The sequence below is a fragment of the Apodemus sylvaticus genome, chromosome 11, assembly GCF_947179515.1.
Source record: "Apodemus sylvaticus chromosome 11, mApoSyl1.1, whole genome shotgun sequence".
NCBI classification, from domain to species: domain Eukaryota; kingdom Metazoa; phylum Chordata; class Mammalia; order Rodentia; family Muridae; genus Apodemus; species Apodemus sylvaticus.
Window position 1 is genome coordinate 28,519,307 of NC_067482.1, and position 24,917 is coordinate 28,544,223.

A 24,917-nucleotide genomic window follows, 5' to 3' on the forward strand; every position below is an offset into this window, starting at 1 on the left:
ATACAGCATTTCACATGCAGAAGCCCCTCTGGCTCTATAGACACCAATTAGCTTCTAGAATCATAGCTACTGCCTTGGTGATGAACTGCTTGCCAAATATGCTTTGCATTACAACAGATGTGCCCCGGAAACATAAAATTTGTCCTGCTCTAATTTGCAAAATGACGTTGGAAGTACTCGGGCTGGATAAAGATATATAGCGAGGGAAGGAAGTCTAATTTTATTTATTTTATTTTATTTTTTTGTTAAAAAATAATTTGTTTGCATTACTAGAAAATGATTCTTATAAAGTGATAGCTTCATTTATTTATTTATTTATTTTTTTGCCAGGTGAAACTTTAAAGGAAAAAAAAAAGGTGGGGGAAAAGGGGACAAAAAAATAAAAAGAAAAGAAACAAGAAAGGAAGGAAACTTTGCTCTTTTACTTGTAGACAAACTTGCAAGACTAGCACAAAAGAAAAAGGAAATTTCTTCTTTGCCACTACATTAACAGGACTCAAATTCAGGAGGAACAGAAAGCAGACTGTATGCGCAATGCTAGTATCTGTACATTACATAGAAATTGTTCAATTTTGTTTTCTGCCATTAGTTTTATCATCAGTTAATACAGCAACTCATAAAATATGCATTTAGCATATAATTCTAGAATTCCCCTCCGTCAGATTATTAATTTTGTTGTTTTGCTTGTGTTTTTCACAGCTATTCTCGCTGTGAACTCAGGTTACGAGTGACCATGAATCGCTATGTGAAACGGCTCTGCTCTGCTTCCACCGCTGGGCAGCAGTCCAATCTAGATGCAGCATTGTTACCAATTTCAAACAATAGTTCTGGCCTTTAAAAAAAAATCAGGTCCTTGTAATTCTAGTAACAGCATCAGAGATGTTAAACATAACTCAACAAGGCCACAATGAGCGCCATTTTCTTCTTATCTCGTTCATTAACATAATGAAGTCTCCATCTGAGGGGAAAGGACAGGAGAGAATGGGGCGCAGGAGGAGCTCAGCAGTTAGCTTTCTCCCCTGGGCTGACCTAAAAATTCAAGTTAAAAAAAAAGAAAAGAAAAAGTCAGAGTCTCTCTTTTGAGAACAGCATCAGACGTCGGAGTACACACGATGACCACTGCTTACACATCGACTCAGAATGGTCCGCCAGGTGTTAGCAGTCCTGTTGGTTGCCATCTCCGAGTCATCTTCTATAGACTAGTGACCAAGTGCGCGGGTCCTTTGGAAGTCCCCTCCGGAGAGGCCCCGTCTTTATTGGGAGGAACTATGAATCCGTCGCTGCTGCCGCGCCCCAGCTGGTAGTAGGCGTGCAGCGGGTGCACGTGGTTTCTGGAGCCCAGGTTTGGCATGCTTTTGTAGTAAACATCTTCGGCGTCACCACCCTTGGCCGCTGCGGCTTCGGTCTGGGTGCTGGTGGTCACACTGTCTGCAGCGGGCACGCCGGCCAGGGCCGGCATGCTGGTGTACAGAGAGTCCCTGTGCGGTGACTGCAGGTCTTCTGTGTGCTCGTCGGTTAGCAGAGGGAAGAAGCTCTCGCTGTGGTCCTGGGGGAGCCGCCTCCTGCTGTAATGGTGTGGCTGGTGGTTCTCCGTGGAGTAAACCCTCGGGGGCAGCAAGGGAGCATCCGATTCCTCGTGAATGAGTTCCAGGCCCAGACTCTCCTCGTGGTTAAAGGACGCTGCGTCATCCAGGACTATGGCGTCATCTTCACTCCCACTGCCTAAGTTGTTCACCAGTTTGTTCATCATATTCCGGTTCTGTTCGCTGGAGCGCTCGTGGTTGTTCAGGTATGAAGGGATATAGTTGGAAGTGAGTTCCTTTAGGATCTTTTTCTCTAGGGCGGTCTCGTTGTGGTTATAGCCACGGTCTATAATTTGCACACAGTTGCTCAGGTATTCGCCGCCAGCAATGCTGTAACTGTTGCCATGGTTACCATTCAGTGGTAGAGTATCCATGACACTTGTATCCCTGGCATTGTTCAGAAGCCCCTCTGAAAAAGATTACAAGACACTATGACATTTATATCCAATGAGCCATCGAACATCACACACACACACACACACACACACAAACACAAAAGTAGAAACACTTAAGACTCTAAAATATGTATAAATTGCTAGTATTTTAAGTATAAAATGGAAACAAAAAGCACTATTAAATCTATACGTGTCAGCATGTATGTATATAATTCAAAAAATAGAAGTGTTATAAGAGAAAAAGAAATGTTCAAAGTAAAATTTAAAAAAGTTATTAATTTCCAGTTTCACACAAACAGAATCTAAGAAAGTGTATTTAGTTGTAAATGGCAAATTAAAATAAGATTTGATATACTCATTCACTGCTTTCAATTTATACATATTAAAGTCAGTTAAACCATCATCTCTAACTTTTCATATCTCTGAAACAACTACATAATTCACGTGTGTCACTTTGAATATGCAGCTCAAAATTAAGAGAAACATTTAGTACCTTGATATATAAGTATAATTTGGGAAGATTAAAATAATTTTGCATACAAAACTATAAATGGATTATGTTAAATTTGCAAATTATAAAATAATGCCCAATCAAATAAATGGCACTGTAAAATAATTTATACATGCTTTCAAAAGTGCTTGGATTCTTTTTGCATTTTTCTTCTATAATCACATTAGTTATTACTATATAATAACCCAACAGTTATTGTTTAGGGTCACTGGGGAATACTACAGAAGAATGTGTAAAAACACAGGGTTTGATTCCTAAAAGCATAATATTATTATTAAAGTTATCCTCTTAGAATGACTGATGACTTGGGACATATTAAAATTTACTTTTGAAGAAGATACACATTTTATTCTGGTAAGAAACAGCTGCAGGAAAATAAGTTTAACCATGAACTTCAAGGATTTTGCAGTCTCTTGAAAAAGCAGTTCAAGAATCTCTAATAGGTTCATAAATTACTTTAAGCACATCCACAAAAGAAAAAAAATCGCCTATACATTTAACCAGTGCTGGTAAATAAGGAAGGGCATGTCCAAAAAGTTCCTTGAAGGATTTTCTTAAACCTCTCGATACACTTCTAATTTGTGAAAATATCGCGCTCATTCTATATCTGTGATGAAATAATGTTTCTGAAAAGCCAGCTCAATGACAGTTGAAAGGGCATGTCACATGTTTACGCCAATTTTATATGGATTTCTGCATATTTGGCATTCACACAAAACAGTTTTCAAAAAAGAACATTTCATAAAATCATAATAAGCCGCCACCACAGACATAGGTTGAAGCGATTTATTTTCATGTCATAAAATATCTGGTACACAAATTCACAATGTTAAGAGAAAAAAGTAAATGCTTTAAAAGGGCTGAATATGACAGGTGACTGCTGTTACAGCGGCTGGCATGATAATGTTAAATGACAATGATTGTGTTGCTGATGCATTGAAACTTTTTTTTCTTTAATTTTGTTGTCAATGCATTTGGCATTGGGCTTAAAACAGCGGTAGAAAATAAAGTGGGCATGTTGCAATGGGACACAAGTTTAATGATGGAATGCACTAATTAAAATGAAAAGTTTATGGGTTACTTTGCAAAGGAAAATAAACACTTAATTTAAAAACAATTTAACTCACACAAACAATACATGAGACTCAACAATTATGTAGGTTATGTGACAGAATAAAAGAATCAGACAACAAGAGCGTCTAATCTCTATTAGCAGATATTTATAGAAGTTGATTGATAGGTTCGTTTTTCTTTTAAATTTTGAAATTGTGAGATGAACTGTTTTTAATAACTACATCATCTATATGTGATGCAATAAAAGTGAACTGAAAAAAATTACATTTGATATGCAATGTTTAGCTTTACTCCCATACTTGTCTCTCTGTAGGGCTCTAAACGACAGCATGAAGAAAAGGAAAGAAAAACAACAAGTAAGCTTACAGCGACAGTAGGAGAAACATGAGTCAAAAGCAAATTGATGATATGCAGAAAAAGGAGTCACGGAAACCATTTCCACCGGCCCCCACTTCACGAGTTTGTGTTACATGGTTTATCACAATTCAAACACTAAAATGTTAGTCAGAAAACAAGGGCCCTCCCGCTTAACACACAACAAATATCACAAGGCTTTAATAAGTGTTGCTACAGCTCACACAGGTTACTTATCCACTCATATTACACTTCAAATTGTCACACAAAGCAGAATAAAAAAGAGGGTGAGCTGTGACTATCTCTACTACTGTATTTTGATAGGATATGGATGTGATGGTAGAAAGTACCAGCTTATAAGGAAGGACATCCACTCTTAGAAATCAGTAGTGAAATTAAAAATAAAATACAGAAAGAAAACTGGCATTGAAGTTGACATAACTGTGTTCGTTCGTGCCTTGTGTTTCTTCTCGTTCCCTGCACCAGGGTTATTTGACTCCATTGAGCCTAGACAGATGCTGTTTGATTATTTGTTTTTGTTTGTTTTCAATGGGGTCAAATCACAATCTCTGTTTTACACATGTTGCATTGTTTATATAATATAAAAATAAAGGTATCTTTGTCTTCTATTAAATAAATGACAGGAATGTGAATAAATAAAACAATTTTAGAAAGATTACTTAAAAATTTTATTTCGTAAAATTTAAACTTGTATTAAAAAGCATAGCTAAATGATAGAGAATCTGTGTTGTTTAAAAAAATGAGAAGATCAGGCCTGAGCTTTTGGAAGCTCAAATTATTAACGTGTTTAACTCTAGGGGAAATATTAAATCCATCTATTCTTCTGCCTCTCAATAATTCCACTCAAAAGAGAAGGATTCCTTTAGATTGCAGTATCATCATACATTACAAAGTATTTTAGGAGTAGATGATTTAAAAGACAAGCCTTCATTTCTTTCCAAGAAAAATCTATCTGTAATCAGAGAGAATACTTTGCCTTGTTTTTTTGTTTATAGGAAGGTTAAAATATCCAAGAATAATAACCAAGGAAACTACTGGGCCATACCACTTCAGAAGACTCTGGCTTGTAATTCAATCAGTCTTTTTTTTTTTTTAGTATGAATATTTTTGTCAGTGTTTGCTAATGGCACAAATTTATGAGCAGATGTTTTCATATGTGCACACTTTGGTCGTATTCTCTGGCTGAAGAGGTAGTTTTATATTTTAAGTATTGACTGTCCTTTTAGAAAAGAGATGCATCACATTTAAAAAATATATAAAGTAAATCCCAGCTAAAACTTTGAATTTGCTTTAGAAGGAGAATTCAAAATAAACAGTGAGCTGTTTACCAACTGGTTCAAATGCTTCCCGTTTCATTTTGGCTCATTCAGCAAGGGAACTAAGATCAAAGGAGTCTGGGCCTGAACTGATGCCACACTGTTAATGCAGAGGAGGAAGAATCAGAAAGCTAGACTTTTCCTGTGCTGATCTGCCACATGGTTGTGGAAGCCACAAGGTAATATTAATTTATATTCTGTGCAACTTCATACTCCTAGCAAATATAAAGCACTCTTCACTGCATCCTGCCCTATGAGTTTGTGTTGTTCTTTAAAGTTCTTTAAAGCTTTAAAATAAAAGCGTGTTTATTTTGGTAAAATCATCTTTCTCTTCATACAGTGTTGTTTTGACACATATTTCAATGAGACTTATCTTTATAAAGTGTCTCATACTGACAAGACGATAATGGTCCAGAAATAATATATATGATATTTTAGATATTTCTATACATAGTCTTTCAATTTAGTATAACAAATGTATTTTGTTCATTTTTATTTCCAACTCCATACACTTCAGTAACACTATAAATACATTTTTACAAATTTTAAGAAAAGGCCTTTGCAAGCAAGAATGAAGACTTTCAAACTGAATGTTTCAATGCCTGAAAAGCATTGGCACAATTGAATTAGAGGATGCGCAAAACAAAATCAAGTGGCAATTCAATATGAACCACACTCGTACATACCAAACCACCTATATCTCATGAGAAATTTCACCTTGCCAATAAGAATATAAGTGCACTCATCTGAAAGCATAAGATTAGTTGCAATATGACAATCACCAAGATTTACTTTTTTGCTAGTTTTTCAAAACTTGCTCCAAACATTAGTATAGTTCCTTTACGTCTTAAAAAGAACTATAACATAAAGAGCTACACAATTTCAACTTTGACTTTGAAAAGAACAAAATTTTCTTAAGTTCCTTTTTTAAAGAATAATCATTAGCATTTATGAAATTTGGTGAAATAAAAGACAAATTCATCTGGATGAAGTCTGCATATTTATTGATAATTTTGTATAACAATGTCTAGTAATGAATTACATAACACTGTGTGTATATGGTATTATTTTAAATTTCACATTGTAAATATTTTGGTTTTATATCATGTATCTTGTCTAGGAACATAACCCAGGATGGCTTTAAACTTGAGTTTGAGATTACTAACAAGGCTTCATAACTAGAACTCACTTATATAATCATTTTTTACATGTGTTCCATATTTTAAAATCTCCTTGATTTTTGGATAATGACATAAAGGTAAATATTGAATTAGGAAAAACATTTCAATTAAGAATTACTAGTTTTTTTTCCACAAGTAATTATAAATTATATATGAAAAGCAAAACAAATGCAATCTAAATTTAGTGTTTAAAACAATTGCTAACATCATCTGTAAACATAATAATATTGAGAACACTTAATTAGCAAATATGGTACAAATAATCACTTAACATCATTTAAAATGAGCTAATATCTCAGCATGTTTTAAATTGTTTATAATGACATATTTACTTGTTAGTTGGCCTATGAAAAATAATAAAGAACAAAGGGCAATGTTTTTTTTCTACCAGACTGTTCTGCCAAACCACATCTGGCGTACTGTGTAGGGAACAGTTATAGGCACCACGACAGAATAGGGACCCTGACAAACAAGAGACTGTGTAGAGAGGGAGACTATGAAATAGGTCAAGACATGGTCTCACTTGATAGTTCTGTTTGATTAGGGAAACATAAGGAAAGGGGAAAATCCATTGGCTGCCTTTAATATTAAAAAGATCACCAAAGGATAGCACAGCACCAGCCTCTTTGCTCCAGAGGCTAACCTAAGCAGCATACTCAAGGTGCTCTACACACATATGAAAAACAAACTGAGCACTTCAGCCATAAATAAATGGGATCCTGAGGTGTGGAGGACACTGGTGGAGGAATAATTGATCCTAACAGACATCAGCAAATGAGGATTTTATGTTCTCTGCTCCTCCCCTCAAAGTCTTTGAGCAAAGATGCTCAAAGTCTGTGATTCTTAGGCATGTTGTTGTTAAGAAACTTGGAAAAATTAGAAGTCCCAATTATTTATTTGCAAATATCTTAATGTCACCATTTAATAGCTAACTTTGGTACTTTCAAAATAGCTTTCAGATAATTATTTTCATCCGGGAAGGAGCCACCCTGGCAAGCTCAGACGGTGTGACATGCTGCTGGCACACTGCAGTGAGTGGCCACCTTTAAGAACAGGGCATAGATTTATGCAGTCACACCACATTCACCTGAAACTAAATGAAACATGAACAAACTACCCAATATTCCAATTATAACAGAAATAAATTGCTAATCTATCACATTCAGTTTAAGGAAAGTAAAGAAACATTGTTTTCAATAAGTGGCTCCCTTAGGTAGGATTTCTATTTTGTGCAACTTATACTTGAATAATTTTTGTGGTCTTTCTACATGCACAGAAATTGGATACTCAAAGATGCTTTTGTGCCTATATCAAATATCTATGCTCTTAAAAAAAAGAAAGCAAGCTTACACTATAAGATTTTTAAAGAGATACATGCTTATAGTTTTTTGAGAGAAAAATTTACATATATTTCACGCAAGACAATGTGACCATCCTCACAGGAAGGCACAGTATAAAAATGTTTTTGTGGCTTGCCTGGACCAACTCCACTAGGCTTTGTGGGAGTTAAGAGAGAAGTGGGTGGCTGCTGCCTCCCAGCCTGCTTTCCCTTCTGTGCTTTAGGTCAATGCACTTTCCCCTGGAGTTAGTCTAATGCTTTCATCAATACTAATGTCTGGTGCCCAGAGTGAACTTCATGATACGGCAAAGGAAGATTTATTTCCTCAATTGTATAACGTTAAGACTACTGAATCAAGTCTTCCTTTATCTTACTTACCTTGGACAAATATTCTCATGTCTCACAATAAGTGTACAGGTATTTAATATAGAAATAAATATAGAATAACGAGGAGGGACTGACACACCACACGATACATTTCATAACAGGACAGGGAAAACAAACAGACTGATGGATCAGGCATTTGCTTATCAGAAGGGGTCTACTCACTAAGGAAACCTAAGGAAAATGGAAAATCAAAGCAACATGACGAGTAAGAAGTAAAAGAACTCTGTGTGTCTGCTTCCAAAACAAAGAAAAGGCAGGAGGAAAGCAAATAGATTGTGCCCATCGAAGCTACATAAAGTGGGACTCTCACTTGAAAAAATTTAAGATAAACTCCAGCACACCTTGTGCGTTGTACATGCTGATAGGAGGGTTGTTACAGACCGCCGGTTCCCCGAGCAGTGTATTATAGGGATTGTTAGTACCATGCGGACGAAGCAGTGCATTGCTTATAAGATGATTAGCCATGGCTCCTGGAGCAGCCCCGTAGAAAGACAGAGGAAAAAAAAACAAAACAAAAAGGTCAATCAGGCAAATGTGCTTGAAAAAAAGAAAGGAAACATTTAGAATGACAACAGTTGACATAGTCCTGATTCCAGGCAGCAGCTACATAGACTAAAAGAAGGTGCCACTGGTACACACATTTCAATGATGCACGTATTTGAGTCAATGGGAAAGAAAGAATTTACAGTATGGATTAAGCCACATTTAGGGTGCTCTCTTTCCCAAGGGGTATGCAAGAATCAATCTCTTTCCCATGCTTGCTAAGAATTGAAACCAAAAATTAATGAAAATAAATGAAATCAAAATACAAAGCTAAAGCCAGGAAAAAAAGAAAAGGTAAAAATGCAGAAAGAAAAGCCAAAACTAAACAAAGGCATTCCCTCATTCACAGAAACCATTGAATAGTTTTCTTTTTTTTCATGGAAGTTAAAAAAAAAGAATAAAATGCTACAAGTATAGCTGCACATTCATTTGGAGAGCAACTGTGAACACAATGGAAACATTTGATATTTCTTAAAATTCTATGAAAAATATTTAATTGAAATAAAATAAAGTACAATTATTCATTCATACACCATAGTACGCATACTAATCTGGTGGCCTGACAGATATGGCGAATATTATATAGTTGTTAATTTTAAACAAAGTAGCAACTTTATGGTATTAAGCAATACAAACATACATACATATATTTTCCATTTTCCAACTAGTTTTTGAAACAGATATTCGTAGTGTCTAGCATATTAGCCTAACGATGAAAACCTGCTGCTTACAACACCAGTGGAGAACATGGAAAAGATAACATGAATAATTATATTGAAAACACTTAGGCCATATATGAAAATGGTATGTTAGATTATAACTTATGTCAGATGAAGGGGGTAATGTGAGTGAAAATTACAAGCACACACCCTATCAAGAGACAGGTGGCATACACAGGTATATGGAATTTATATATGTGTGTGAACATAGAAGCTGTAGACTGGGAGAATGTATTTGTTCTGAGCTTATGAGAATTTGTCATTCAGTATTGATCTAAACCATAGAAAAGACTTCCAGAAGACAACGGTTAAAAGTCAGTATTAAAGCAAAACAAAATCTACTTGGAAACAGGTTGGAAACAGTTTTCATAGAAAAGATGCCCAAGTATTACGAAAGCTCATAACATAAAAAAACCCTGTAATTACTCATATAGAATGGCTTAAAATCATAATCAGATACAAAATAAAAAGAGTTGCAACAGTGAGCGTAGGAGAAGAACACAGATGGATCACTTGTCAGTGGCGGTGGGGATGGAGATAGAAAATGACAGCTTCTCTAGGAAACAGTTTGGTGGTTTCTCATTAAACTATACCCTCTCTATGTCATCCAGCAACTGCATTCTTGTACACTGATTCTGCAGTCACTGAAATCCATGTTCATGCTACAATTTGAAAATGAAAACTCACAGCAGCTGTATTTCTTAATATCCCCAAACAAGAAAGAGTCTGCATTTCTTTCAACTGGTGGATAAGACAGACAGACAGATACTGTCATATATCTTACTATGGAAGATGGCTAAGCAATCAAAAGAACCAACCATCATTTACAGTAAAAACTAGCCAAATCTCTATGAACTATAGCAGGAGAGAAGGGTCAAATCACAAATTCATATACTGTGTTATTCCATTTATTATTTATTATATAGTATATAGTATTTATATATTAGGAAATCATGAAAAAGGAAGCCAGATGAGTGGTTGCTAACAATCAAAATGGTACATGGGCGTGGTCACAAGGGCCTATCTTGCAATAAGAGAAATATGAAACCATTCTGCATACTGACTGTGAAAGTGGAAGCATAATCTTCCTGAATACGAAACTGCACTCAACAAATCAACATAGCACTCATAAAGGAGCTGAAATAAAGATGATGAATAGAGCGTTACAGATCAATATCCTGGATGCGACACTCAGTTTCAGAAGACACTGGCATATGTGATAACTCCACCTTGTTTTATATAATTACACACAGGTCTATAATTACTAATAATATAAATATAAGCCTGGGTTAGCAACACAAAACTCTTTTCCACTCATAGTAATATTCTAACAGCAATAAGGGAAAATTAGGCAACAACAGTGTTCATGTTTTTAAAATCATAAATCTTTGCCTGGTAAGATGCTAGTTACTTGACAGCTCCTTTAACCACAAAAGTGAAAAATCAAGGAATTAATTTAAAGCAGCATGTATCTTGTCAGCACACTAAAGATGAAAATATAAGATCTTTCCATCAATAAGTCATTGTTTGTCTTCTGTATATCCTGTGTGGAATGTGCAAAGAAGTCAACAAACTTCTTGACTACTAAGTATTCAGCATTTGCTGGCTGACGGTACCCTGTATCTTCATTCAGACCCTCCCTTGCCGTGCAGTGTGAGGCCTGCTCTTATCCCCTTAATAAGTCTGTCAAGACATAGTTTCAACAAAGAATTATACATATGAGCCATTAATTCTTTAAAGTTAAAAACAATTTATTTCAGTGCCTTTCTGACAAGACTAGAAGATCCTAAAACTTAAACATTTATGGGGTTCTTTGGATTTTTACATATTTATGATTGTTAGACACAGGATTTACTCCATAAAACATTTTTAATAACAAATTATATGTAAATTATGTCTACTACATAAAGTTGGTGTTCTGAATCAAATAATTTCCCTGTGTGATTACTCTATGTAAATAGACAATGAAAAATATAACTTAACATTACTAATGTTGGAACCTTAAAAAGAGAAATTCTCAAAAATATTTACATTCCTTCAAATACGAAAAAGGGTAAGGTTTTAATTCTGAATCTCTCTATATGTTCCTTAATTACCACACTCTATCTAACAGGAGTTAATTGGAAAACAAACTAAAGGTGTGGGGGGGAGTTCTCACATGTTTTAATTATTTGCTTTGTATGACAGAAGATTAAAACTGTGAACAAGAGATGGTTTGGTTGCTAAAGCGCTAACCCTGAAACCAACCACCCAGGTTGGAGCCACGTGTGGTGGTTGACCACACACCAACCACTTCAGTGCCGAGGAAGTGGAAGGGGATGTTTCTCTGAAGCTTTCTGGTTTTCATTGCTAAATTAGTAAGCGCCTGGATCATTGAAAAACGCACTCTCAAAACCAGCCCTGAAATCTTTTACATACAAATAGACTCAGTAGGTTGTGGAGATACGTTTAAGTGATATATATAAATACATATGTATATGGAATAACAAAGAAATAGAAGCCAAGAATTTGAGAGATAGTAAGGCAAGGTGTAAAAGAGAGAGGATAGGGGAGAAAAGAAAGGGGGAAAGTGATGTAATTATATTTTGCTAGCAAAATTTTCAAATTAAAAACAGCTATAAAATGATCACGATTTTTCTGAATACACCCACCTCTACCTACCCTAAAAAGATGGAAAATCATAAAGGAAGAGAGATGTGATAACCATTTGCTCTGGCCTGCTTTCACAGACACACATGCACGCGCGCACGTGCACACACACACACACACACATACACACACACACAGAAGTTTGAAAGAATTCTGTATAAACAAGAAGGTGATGGCTCAATATTTTAAATTTTTTATTATTGTTTATCTTATAAGAAATCCCAGAATATAAAGGGAAAATGACAAACATTGGGAGTGAATTCTTGTGATGCTATTAAAGTGTTTACAGATAATCCCTTTGGTTGTGTCTTTCTTGGAATAATATTCCATGTCAGTTCTCAAGAGTTTTATTTGATTTTATGTTTTAGAATGCTGGAGTATAATTTCAAAGCACTTTAGACAGTGCAACTATGGATATAGAAAAACAAGCCGAGTTCTAAAGTTGATTTTCATCGACTGGGAAATGCTGAACACATTTGGTGAAATGCTTGTAGGTATTAAGATAAGTATTCAGTACATAAAACCAAATTCAGTCTCGGACACCTAACTTTCCAGACGAATACTTCCTCAGATTCTGAAGCATGTCAGAACCAGTTAGTTACTGAGCCTAAGTCACAAGGAATGACCAACAGTCATCATGGGATGTTCATCTAATCTTCATGCTATAATCATGAAGACATTTAAAAATAATTTGGTATTCTGGAATAGAAATGTATATAATTCTTTATTTTGGGAATAAGAAGACTTTTTCTGATAAAATGAAAAGAATGACTATCTAAAATTCAGTTTTCATTTTTACTGTCCTCAGCCTTTTATATAGCTCATGTACCATTTGAGACCAACGTTAGTTATACATGTGTTGAGTATTACTTCAAGTGAGGGCTTTGGCGGTAAGAACAAGAGAGGGTAATAGTACAAGATGACCTGCTATTTCACAAACAGCATAAAGACAGAGATTACTCCAGGAATGTGTTGGCACAGAAGAAAGGAGAAAACATTAATCAAATCATTGCTCTTTTCAGGATTCATCTGATGTTAGAAATCACCTTTTCAAAGCTGTGTTTATACCACATAGCTGTTTTTTAGAGCAACCTTAGCAGGTCCTAGCTGTCAGTCAGCATCCCTTAAAGGGAGCAATCCTTAGGAAGTAGGAGTTCCTTATTCCTACAGCTTGCACTCACATGGGTGTAGACAATTATACTTTTGAATGGTGGCACCGACTATGCAGAGAGAAGCAAACATGAAAATTAAATTCAGCTTGTTCCCAACGCTTAAATCTTTCAGTTGAAAACCTGCACAGAACCTGTCATCTCCGATCTCTTGTGTTCAAAGGGACTTGTATCTTTTCTCCCTGGCTGTCCTGCACTGCACTAGTCTGACACAGTCTGTTCTGTTTGCTTCTGGCTGTTTCCCCAATTGATGGAGGTCACTTTGAATTCTGAAACTGTTCTCCAGGAATCTGTCTACCTTGTCGCTTCCTCTTTCCTGGAACTGACTTCTGATTTGTAAACTTCCCTTCTAGCAGCTGTGAAATTGCTGAAGACGTCCAAGAAGTTCAGTGTTTACAGACCATCTGTCACTGTTTTTTAGCTAAAAAGTTTAAGCTTACTGGTTAGTTAGTTTGAGACACAAATAAGTGTGTGGAGACCAAAGGTAGCTAGCTCTGTGGAAAAGTGTTTAAACTGCAGGGAAACTTAATGCAGAGGCTGTCATAAATGCTCTACCCCAAGTGTGTAACAACCAACAAAAGAAAAAAAATTATCCTCTGCTTAATTAATGAAAAACTCACCTGAGACTAGGGCTGTCTATGAGTCATGAAATCAAACTTGAGTAGTTTTTAAGGAGTGATTCATCTTTATTTTATGGGTAAGAGTGTTTGCATGTAAATATGCCTATCACTTTGCATACTTGGTTCCTGCAGAAGCCAGAAGAAGCCATCAGACTCTCTGGATAGTTGTGAGTCACCCTGTGGGAGCCACAAACCACACGTCTGCAAGATCAGCAAGAGCCCTTAACCTCCTACCAATTTGAAATAATTTTTAAAGTGTGGCCATGATCCGAATGATGAAGGTATTTTCTTCTTTGCTTTGAAAACAATACTGGCTACATTTACTATTGACATTGTTCAGGCAGAAATAAACAATTTTAGAATTATTTGTGGTGATAAAATGTTTTGCAAATGCTACTGTTTGGTAGTAACAATAATGTCTGTAGACAAACAAACCAACGCATCTCCCAGAATTCAAAGGGGAAATAAAAAAGCTAAATTAGGCTAAAAATGAAGTAGCTATGTAGAAATGACTATTTCCTGGTCTGAATGTGGTTATTACCTTCTCGTATGTATATACTTGCTATGGAAATGAGATTTAGATGTCTAGTAAAATCTAAAAAGAATTTAAGACTGGATTTCAACATATGCACAGTTATTCAGAAAGAGCCAATTCCCTCAGCCTTTTATTTCTGATGTAAGAAAGATGGACATCAAATAGGATATTCACACGCTATACTAAACAACCCAGAGAAGCTGCTCTTATGGATTTTGAGATAATCAGGATTTAAAGCCTGGAAAGGACAGTCATTTACAAGGCGGATACTTCATTTTTCCCCTTTATGAATATCTAAAATTTAAGACTGATAGCAAAGGCTTTTGAATTAGTGAACCACAAACAGTGAAATAGTGAGCCTTATTGTTTCAACTAGGAGTTTCCCCACAGAACACACTACCTCTTTCCTGTGGCAACAGAGTGCACATTCTGATATCAGGACGTCAGGATGACAGTGTAACGTGGGTTAGTTCAGAACAGTATGCTTTCAAACTGCAAAGCAGGAGACAGATCTGAGACAGCATGAAAGTCTGGATCACACTTGAATGTCTGTTTTATCATTTGGAGAAATATTTCAAACAGCATTTCTTCTTGACAGCAAGCTAACAAAAGTATACTGATAAGCTCTAAAAATAACTTGATTGGTACTCGGTACTATGCCCCACAGTGTATTTTAATGTGCTCACATTTCTCATTGGAACACCAAATTTAGATGTCAAAAATTGTGATTTGAAGTCTTAATGATTCAATAAAATAAGAGAATACAACCTTTCCTTAGAACTACAGAACAAAAAGCCTCATGTTCAATGTCTTATTGTTTAAAGAGAAGATGATGCATATCTTTTTATCTTAATCAGGTTTACCATGATAATTATTTTCCTTAACTCATCCTCCATTCTGTTCTTTGTAATTCTATCTTGTTTGAACATATAGTTTTTTGATTCAAGGTCATATAAGACATTGGAAGACCCACATGCAAATAATTAAAACAGTGGGTTTTTTTAAGCATTTTTAGGATCCCCTTCAACACAAGAGATTCCAAACGAATTTTATTCTAATCCTTCTAGTTTAGTAATATTCTCTCATATGCTTTTCAATAATATTTGATTATTTTTGATTAAGCTATACAAAATAGCCTAGTAAAATGAAAGTAGGTAGATTTTTTTTTTTTTACAAAGAGCCTTTTTAAACCTCAGAGAAACGATTCAAAGCCATTATTTATTTTAAATATTTGGTTTTCTCCCCATTACTTTTTCTTTATAATGAAGAAATAACTGTCGCCTATTAGACAGTGTGGTCAATATTCATTTCAGTTTTGTAGTCATATACTATGGAGTAGATAATCTCATGTATTCAACAGAAACTCATTTATTAAGAAAACAACTAATGCATTCTGTCTGGTTCCCTTAAAATTATGTAAATTAACTAGCAACATAAGTTCCTATTTTAATGTTTCATTTCAAACAATGAATGAAGTTACAAAGTGTCAAAGAAGCAATATTTTGTTGAAAGTCAAGAGCTCATTTGTCATTTTTTTCTTTAGTCATAAATTGAAGACCTGACACCTTGATTTATCACACTGTGCACTTTTAATAGCCAACAAGTTTGCTATTAAATTTTAATCAACCTGCCTATTAAATTTCATTCAAATGGTTTGGAGATATTTCAGCTTCTTTTAATAGCTAATTCATTTGCTGGGAATCTATTAAGATGGATTTCAATGACACATTTCCTCCAAAGTAGAGAATAGCTTATTGTTAGTTCAATATAAAATGAAGGACGCTGAATCTGAGTTGTAGCCTCTTCTTTAGTATTGCAGTTCGTTGCTTTGGGATGGAACATGAAGAATTACCTGTCTCAGCCCTTGTACTTTCTCTTAATTGGTTCATGTCCAGAATGGTGAGGTTGTCTATAACTGATATTTAAAAGTCAAGTTTGTAGGTCAATGTGTGTATTATTTCTACATTACAACACATCTCTAGAAAGTTGGCTGGAGCGGTCATATCAGCTCACATGCCCTGGAGCAGCACAGATTGTCAAATTCTTGCTGAGACTCAGTAGTGTAAGACTTGCATTTTGCTACCTCCTGTCATTCATATCATGAAACATGTTTCTGAACAGAGAGCCTGTTTTCCAAAATTCCTATTGTTTTTTGCGTGTCTGTTTTGCTACTTTTCTTTTTGCTTCTGAATCACTGAATTTTATTTAGTTTATGTGTGGATAATCCTTATACAATCTGAACACTAACCTCTTCTAAAAAGTATTTATATCTCTGATATTTATTGTCTCCCTTGCATATGCTGTTCTGTTTTGGTTTTAATTCTAACCTATGCGTTCTTCTAAAAATTTTTAAATTTAGGGTTTTTTTTTTTTTCATTTGCTGTTTTCTCTATGGTATCAAATGCAACACAGTGACCCTGTTACTGAAGAGGGAATTGGTGTGCTGTATATTTAATGATGGTTTCAAAAATTAATTGGGAAAAATTGCCACACAGAGACTTGTAATTTAACCAATAGTGGTGGGATTGCGACTTGGGATCTCCAATGAAATTTTCTCACAATAGATGAAGCAGCTGCTCTTAAGTGTGATGAACCTATGTTCCTTTTTTTCTTCCCTTTTGCTTTGTCTCAATTAATTTCATTTCTGCTGAAATGATGTGTCACTTTAGTCCAAACTGCCACTCTGAATTTGCTCGTCTTGGGCACCTCATTGATGAGATAACAGGTGTGTTCTACCAATTCCCAGCGAGGTTCACTTCTAAATTTCATGTTTTGTGGTCAAACATGTATTTATGTGTTCTATTGACCTTTGTACTAGGACTAGTGCTTACAAAACATCTCACTGAGGCCAAAGTTAACAGACTCACTTTTCTTTTTTTTTTTTTTATATTTTTATTTTCTATATTCTTTGTTTACATTCCAAATGATTTCCCCTTTCCTGGATCCCCCCTCCCCATATGTCCCATAAACCTTCTTCTCTCCATCCATTCTCCAATCACCTCCCTCCTTTTTCTCTGTCCTTATATTCCCCTCCAATGCTAGATCAATCCTATCCAGGATCAGGACCCTCTCCATACTTCTTCATGGGAGTCAATTGTTATGCGATTTGTCAGGCTCACTTTTCTTAACCACAGAAAATAGCATCAAGCCTGAATTCCTTCTTAATAAAAATAACAGTAAAAACAAAAACAACAACAAAAAAACCTCTTTGATTCTGGAATTCATACATAACTCACTGATTCATTTCCTAATAATCAAAATCATCATAATATGAAATTTGTACGAAGTTAATCTCAAAGATTAAATTTCATAGGTTTAGTCATTTTTGTCAATTATACTTCTGAATCCCTGAAACTGTGGCTGCTTAGTAATATAAAATAGTTTCTCAAGTCAAGAACATAAAACTTTTAGTAGAATTCACTATCTATTTTTGGTATTTTTTTCCTTTTCTTTTATTGGATATTTTCTTTATTTACATTTCAAACATTATCCCCTTTCCGGTTTCCCCTCTGGAAACCCCCTGATCCACCCCCTCCCCCTGCTTCCCCACTCATCCACCCACTCCTGACTCCCTGTCCTAGTATTCTCCTACACAGGAATGAAGCCTTCACAGGACCTAGGGCCTCTCCTGCTATTGATGCCCAACAAGGCCATCCTCTGCTATGTATGAGGCTGGAACTGAGGGTCCCTCCATATGTACTCCTTGTATAATTTCTTTATTCTTGGATTTTTCTTGGTTGGTGGTTTAATCCCTGGGAGCTCAGGAAGTCTGGTTGGTTCATATTGTTGTTCCTTCTATGGGGCTGCAAACCCCTTCAGTTCCTTCAGTCCTTTCTCTGACTCCTTCATTGGGGTCCCTTCACTCAGTCCAATGGTTGGCTGAGAGCATCTGCCTTTGTATTTGTCAGACTCTGGCAGAACCTCTCAGGTATTTTCTTGTATTATGTCACTTATATACAATTGCTTTCAAAAGGCCCACTCTGAAAAAAAATTGAAATATAAAACTGAAATCAATGCATCAAACATATATCTGAAAAAATTAAATGTTCTTTCTTGTATGTGGATCTGTGATTTTTTTAATGAAGGTGTGTAGAGGTGTCAGTGTAGGCGCAGGCTATCGAACTGAAGAAGGTACAATAAGGGAGAGAAAGAGGTGTTGAAAGTGAGCATTGAAGAGACTTTTGTGACATGACCTGGGGGTGGGGAGGGGGATGATACAAGGAAGGGACAGGAGGTGGGGACAATGAAGGCAGGGGCAATTTAACAAACCAATTCTTTCTGAAAATGTTTTAATGAAATATGAAATTGTTGCATGATATTTTCGAAAGTATCCCTGAAGTATGTGTTGAAGAAATTATTTGAGAACAAGGAAAATCTTGACAATTATTGTGTTGAGGAGGCTTATTTTGCATATTACCATAATCCACCCACCGCCTTGTGTTTAGACTGAGGATCTTTCAGATAACACTGTTTCCACTTCTTTAAGGACTGATTCTCTTCCGTCTGTTCTCATGTCCTCTCTAATATTTCATAATCCACTAATGCTTTCCAAAAGTTGAACATTCCCTTCCATAATACTGGGCAACTTATGTAATAAAGTAGCCACATTACTAGATGGTGAATTATGAAGAAAACATAATGAAAATCACCAGAGAATCTATCAAGCATATCCTTGATATATGAAAGTTAGACTGAGCTCGTGAGGTGTAAGCCTTTGTTTACAATTAAATAAACGCTATTTTAGTTGGATGTATGTACTTATATGTATTATAATTTATACTTTTTCTAATAAGTATTTTGGTAATCATATGTCACTTTTCACATATTAATTTAGTGATGTAATAGAGCTAATTTTGATTTACTTCAAATTTATAACTAGTTGTCACATTAGGTAATGAAAGGCCACTTAAAAAATGTGTGTATTGTGGTGTTGGAAGGCAGAGGCTATGGGAAGGAAGCAGATGACTATGGGGATGCTTGGCCCCGGCTTTTGTGTTTTCTTTGGTTTCTCATGCCACAAGGTGAACAGTTTCCCTCTAACACCTCCTTCCTGCCATAGGTTGAAAATCAGTGGAACCCATTTACTCTAGATGGTAACCTCTGAAATGATGAACCAGAAAAGTCTCGATCGTTCTTTGGTGGTCCACCATCACAGTGAGATGCTAACACAGAACCTCAGTGTTCAGAGTGTTTCCTTTACCGAGAAGAGTGCCACCCTATCTCACACTGCATCCCGACATCGGTCCTAAACAGGCGATGCCGAAATAAAAACCCAAGGTATACCTCTAGAAAATCAATGTAAAAACATTTCACAGGGACATCAAAATTGCTCTGCAGCCTTACCATCAACAACTTACCAAGGATTCCTCTCACTGTGCCCTGATTTTCATACAGGAAAGATAGAAAGAGATCCTACAGGTAGGTGGCTAGCAGTTGACTGAGAACTCTCTTTGTGAGGGAATCGATGAAAACTTTAAGTAAATATAACAACCATAACAAACATAAGTGCTCACTACTGTACAACGTCCTATGAGAATAGACTATTTGATGGAACCATATCACAGGGCAAAGTGCTTCGGAAGCACTTCCTCCCTCCCTTCTGCCAAGAAATTAGAACAAATAGCTTTGCCCCTGACTCACTTAAACTGATCTGTAATGTATTTCCTTTTGCCCGTGGATGGGACATCCACTATGAACACATTTGGCCTCCTTGAACTAGGAATCGCATTAATACCATGACTCCTCTAACTGAGTCAATTTCTCACCTTATGATGCACTTGGTTATTAAATTCGATTTCTAGAAGAAGTTCCTTCATCTTATGGTACTCCTTTAGGTTTAGTTTAAACTTTGAGTTTTCATTGATGTCACACACAAAGGAAGAGAACTGACATAGAATGTCCTCACCCCGGTAGGGGCAATGAAAACACCAGAATAAATACAATAGTGGAAAGGCTGAGTTATGCCCCAGAACGCTCATTTGCACCTCGTAATGATTGCTCGTAAGAAAACGTATGCTGAGCGTGCAGCCCTGATTTATGAAGATGTGCTATCACTATAAGCAGATTATTAAATCGTTTTGCAAACTTCAGAAGTAGATGTCAGATTATATTAGGAGCCGGTTAATATTTACAGTGAGCGATTTTATAATCCTTCAGAACAGCGAGGCTTTGGGGCAATATCACTTATTTTATACACATAAATCAAATCGTATTTACTGATATTAATAAAGTGCACGGAGTGAGTATGCTGCTTTACCCTAGTAACTTTAATTTATATAAATCATTAATCACAGTCAAACGCCCCTTACATTTGTTCATTTGCATTCGCTTTAAAAGCATAAAAACAAAATATGTTTGGAAGCCTGAATATTAATGAGGCAGCAGGTGATTTATTGTGAAGTTGCTTCTGCTTCAGTGACCAGGCCTCCTGAGAAAGACAACAGGGGCTCTGAGAAGAAATGCGTTAAAAACAGGTCTACTCACATCTCTGCTCACTACACAATGGTTATTTAGCAAGGCTGTCTGAATCGAACTACTGTTCTCTAAGCTTCTGGAGGGTAGGATGGGGTTTGGAAGTAAACAGGAGACAGTGTTTGCTTACACCACGATATAAGGAAGCGGAAAAATAGGTTATCTTTATTTGGTTGCTACTAGAATATAGATTCAAATCAAAATGGAAAATAAGAATAGATATAATTTACATTTCTTTCTAACTTAGGAGGGACAAATCAGCTTTACTAAATTTTCCCTTTTTCTCTTTTTTGGGTTCTCCTAGATCTAGCATCATCCTAGGTAAATCATCACTCTCTGTTTCACTTGGCATCTAAGGAACCCATTCATCCATCCCACTGTTTTCTGGATAGTAAAAAAGAAAGGAAATGCCGAGCACTGAACAGTGAATTTTAATGTTGGGTTCCTGGAGACACTGGCAAGACTTAGTTTTCATTCCATTTAGTTCCTATTCCAATGACTCTAAGAGGTTTAGGGCTTGGGCAGGAGTCACTGAATTAGACTGTATAATACTGAGAACTACAGTGTGAGGCTATGGAATTAAGTCAGAACTGGTAAATGTCTTCTGGTGGCAATCTTTCTCTATGTCTCCAAACATGATGCTAGCAGATCAGGCCAGGTTCTAAAAGGCAGTGTTCTTATACATCTATGAAAATAGTAGCCACAGGCCATCACAATTTTACTGACTAGATATATGGATTAGGGATGTTTATGCCGATCTATGTAACTCTTAACCTTGAAATGAGAATCTAGCTGCATGAATAAATAAGCACCACACATGTAGAGGTCATGCTTTCAACATGAAATAACTCAGTATTGCTTAGATTAGCTACCTAGAGCCTTTCTCCTCGGATCTCCATACATGATATTTAGATCATATTAACTTGTGTGACAAAACAGAGGTAGGGAAGTGATGGAGAAATGAAAGCCTATGACACTAGTCAAGCCATCTCACAAGAAGAGGGAAAATGCTTTTTCTCTTTTTTCTAATTCAGAATAAGCATAGCTCTGGAATTACTGCAGCCTAAGGCTAGGGTTGTAGCACCCCAGCACACTGGAACAGCCAGCCTGCAAACCTCAATTGTAGACAAAAATGTCTGAACTCAACCTAATTAATTAAATAAAAGGAAAATGTAATATAACCATAGTACTTGTGATAACAAAAACATAATAAAACCGTATTTCAAAATCATAACTTCTATATAGAAATAGAAGAAAAATTGGAGTAATCTAAATTTTCAGTTACTGTTAATATCTTACAATTGTATTATCCTAGAATTGTTGAAGATGAGATTCCCTGAGCATAAATGATGAGCTGGAGTTAGGAGAGGAAAGATGACTGCATTACCTTCCCTCTAGTGCCAGCATACAGGAATAAGGAGAAATTTTGATTTATGTATATATAGTCTTGGGAGCAGCTGGGGTTGAGCGCAACCACAGCCTTCCAACAATACAGTAAATATTTAAGTCAATCAGTAAACAAATCCTCTTGCTGACAATCAAGCTTGTGGAAATGTTGAATTCTTTTGGAAGTCATACTTTGCTGAAACTCTACATTCATCATACATAGTACTATCAAAAATGCTGCTTTGGTAGTGGCTCTGGTTTGAAGAACTAAAGATTTGCCAAGATGCACAATACTGTGCCAAGAATATGTAAAGCTTTACATTGAAAATCACCAATAACACTTCCAGAGTTTTATATAGCACCAAGGAATAAAGTCCAGATAAAACTCAAGTTTTTTATACTGGAAAATCTAGAAAGATAATCTGATATAGTCAACATATGTGATGCAACAGGTTGATTAGAAAAAGAATATCTGAGATGGAAAAAAGAAACCAAAGAAACCCAAACAATAACAAGGAGTTACTTAAAGTTTCTCTGCCCTGCATGACAAACTCCTTAATAGGGCCTGAGTGGGTGTGACTGAAAGAAACTAGGTTAAGACATACAAAATCTAAAATGATACTTTTCTGCTATACTGAGCAGTAATATGAATTAGGAAGAAAATATCAATTAAAAATAAAAGTTTCTTAAACCATAGCTTGTAGTTTCTATGGGTCAACACTCTTAAGGTCAAAAATGGAAGTGCATATCTAACTTAGATATGGAATTATGTTTTCTAAATTTCATAGCAGAACCTAAGAATGAATGGAAGGTTAGAATATATGAAGATGCAAAGATGTTATAGCTAAAATGTTTATTTTAATAATAGAGAATATAATCTTTTGAGCACACAGATATGATTGTTTATGTTGCTGAGGTGACTGACGTGTTAATCTGGAAATATGAATCTTGGACGTCACATACCTAAATATGTTACACACGCCTGAATGCAGGGAAGGTATGATCCTGGGGAATAAGACAAGATTAAAGAAGGAGATTAAAGGCTATCTTTAGAGATATCATATGAAGAAATAAATTTTCAAAGTGTTCTAATCACATGGGGGTTTAACAAATTATTAGATGAATTGCGGAGGCTCTTCTGGGGCTCTCTTTTCCTAGTTTAGATGTTATTTGATAGTGGATGGATTCAGGGCTGAGGAAGAGTCACTTCTTTTTGGGAGTGTGGCCATTTGAAGGTTGGCCACGCCTCAATGATTGACCCCATACCCATAAGTCTACACACAGCATTAATGGCTCTGTAAGTTAAAATAATAAAAATAGGTAAATAAACTAAAGATATGAACTTGAAGGAGGATGTAAGAGGTGGTCCTAGAGAGGGCAGGAGGGGGATTATGAATGTGTTGAGGTACATGGTCTACAGGTATGAACTTTTCAAAGAAAAAAAGAAATAAAATTAAAGGGTCGAGACATCTGGGGAAGGGTGGTGTGTCCCCGGGAAATTAACATGCAGGAAATGAAAAATGTCCAGATACATGCAGCCCCACTCACAATGCTGAGTAAAGAGAAGAGTATATGTCTTGAAAAGATCACAGCCAGAACACACCTTACATAAACACATGTTATCACCCTTTCCCCAGCTCTTTACTAAAATAACATGACATGTCATAAGAACTTTAAGACCCTGCAATTAACAGCTTCATTAAATATCTTCAAAGGAGTAGAAATCGGTCAATATAAAATTAGTTCATTTCCTTTTATTTTACTTAAAATAGGCCCAGTCATCTTTGTATCACTATATTCCAAAATGATGAAATTTGAGAGGATTTATGGGAAATAAATAAAAAAGCAGTGTTATGTAATATTCTTTATGCTAATGTCAGAAAAATAGCTCACTAAACAGTGTATTACTAATCTTACATAGAATGGTGTTTTTACATTAAATCTGATTTCAATACTAGAGAAAAATTAATCTAGTACATCCATTCTTACAATAAGCCTAAAGACTAGCATATCATTCATGTCCCAATGTCTCACCCCTTTCTAAGAAACAACTCTGCCTTGGCTGCTGGGATCTCCAGAATCAAGATAGTTTGGCAGGATCTCACTGAGAAGGCTAGTTTCCTTTGTAGGGTCAAACTGCAAAACCACTCCAGATGGCATTATGTAACAGCAAAGAACCTCAGTCACACAGGAAGCAAATGAATTTCCAGGCCACTGCAGCAGAAGTGAGCATTTAAAGGGTAAAGTGCAAAGATGTTTATGTCTGTTTAAATTTTCATGAAGAAAACATAGGTCCTATATTGAAAAGGAGAGGCCTGTAGAGGGACTTTCAAAAGGAGCGTCGTCTAGGGAAATTGGGAATTAAAGGACTTAGAGTGGACCTGTTTCATTTTTGTGCATTTTCTTGTTTTTAGATGAAAATTCCCCACTCACTATTTTCACTCTTCACAACGTGATACAGAACAATTTAAATCATCACTAATTACAGGTACAATCTCAGTGGCTCTAGTATAAACCAAACCTCAACAAGGTTGGAATAAACCATGAGTGTCTGTACCAAACCCAGCTTGCATACTACTTGGCCAAGCACTTTGTGATGTGCCGCCCTCTGTTGTGAGGTTATGTTGAGCTCTGATATAAGAGTTCTTAATCATAAAGCAGAAG

The 24,917-nt window shown here is 35.9% G+C and overlaps 1 protein-coding gene across 1 annotated transcript in view; it reads right to left on the minus strand.

The window, feature by feature from the left end:
• Positions 1-336: 336 nt before the first annotated feature.
• Positions 337-24,917, minus strand: part of Adgrl3 (adhesion G protein-coupled receptor L3) — a 465,758-nt gene continuing 441,177 nt past the window's right edge. Inside the window, exon 22 of the mRNA XM_052199002.1 lies at positions 337-1,992. Coding sequence (XP_052054962.1) covers positions 1,193-1,992 — 800 coding nt within the window. The 3' untranslated portion in view covers positions 337-1,192. The remainder of the gene's footprint in view (positions 1,993-24,917) is intronic.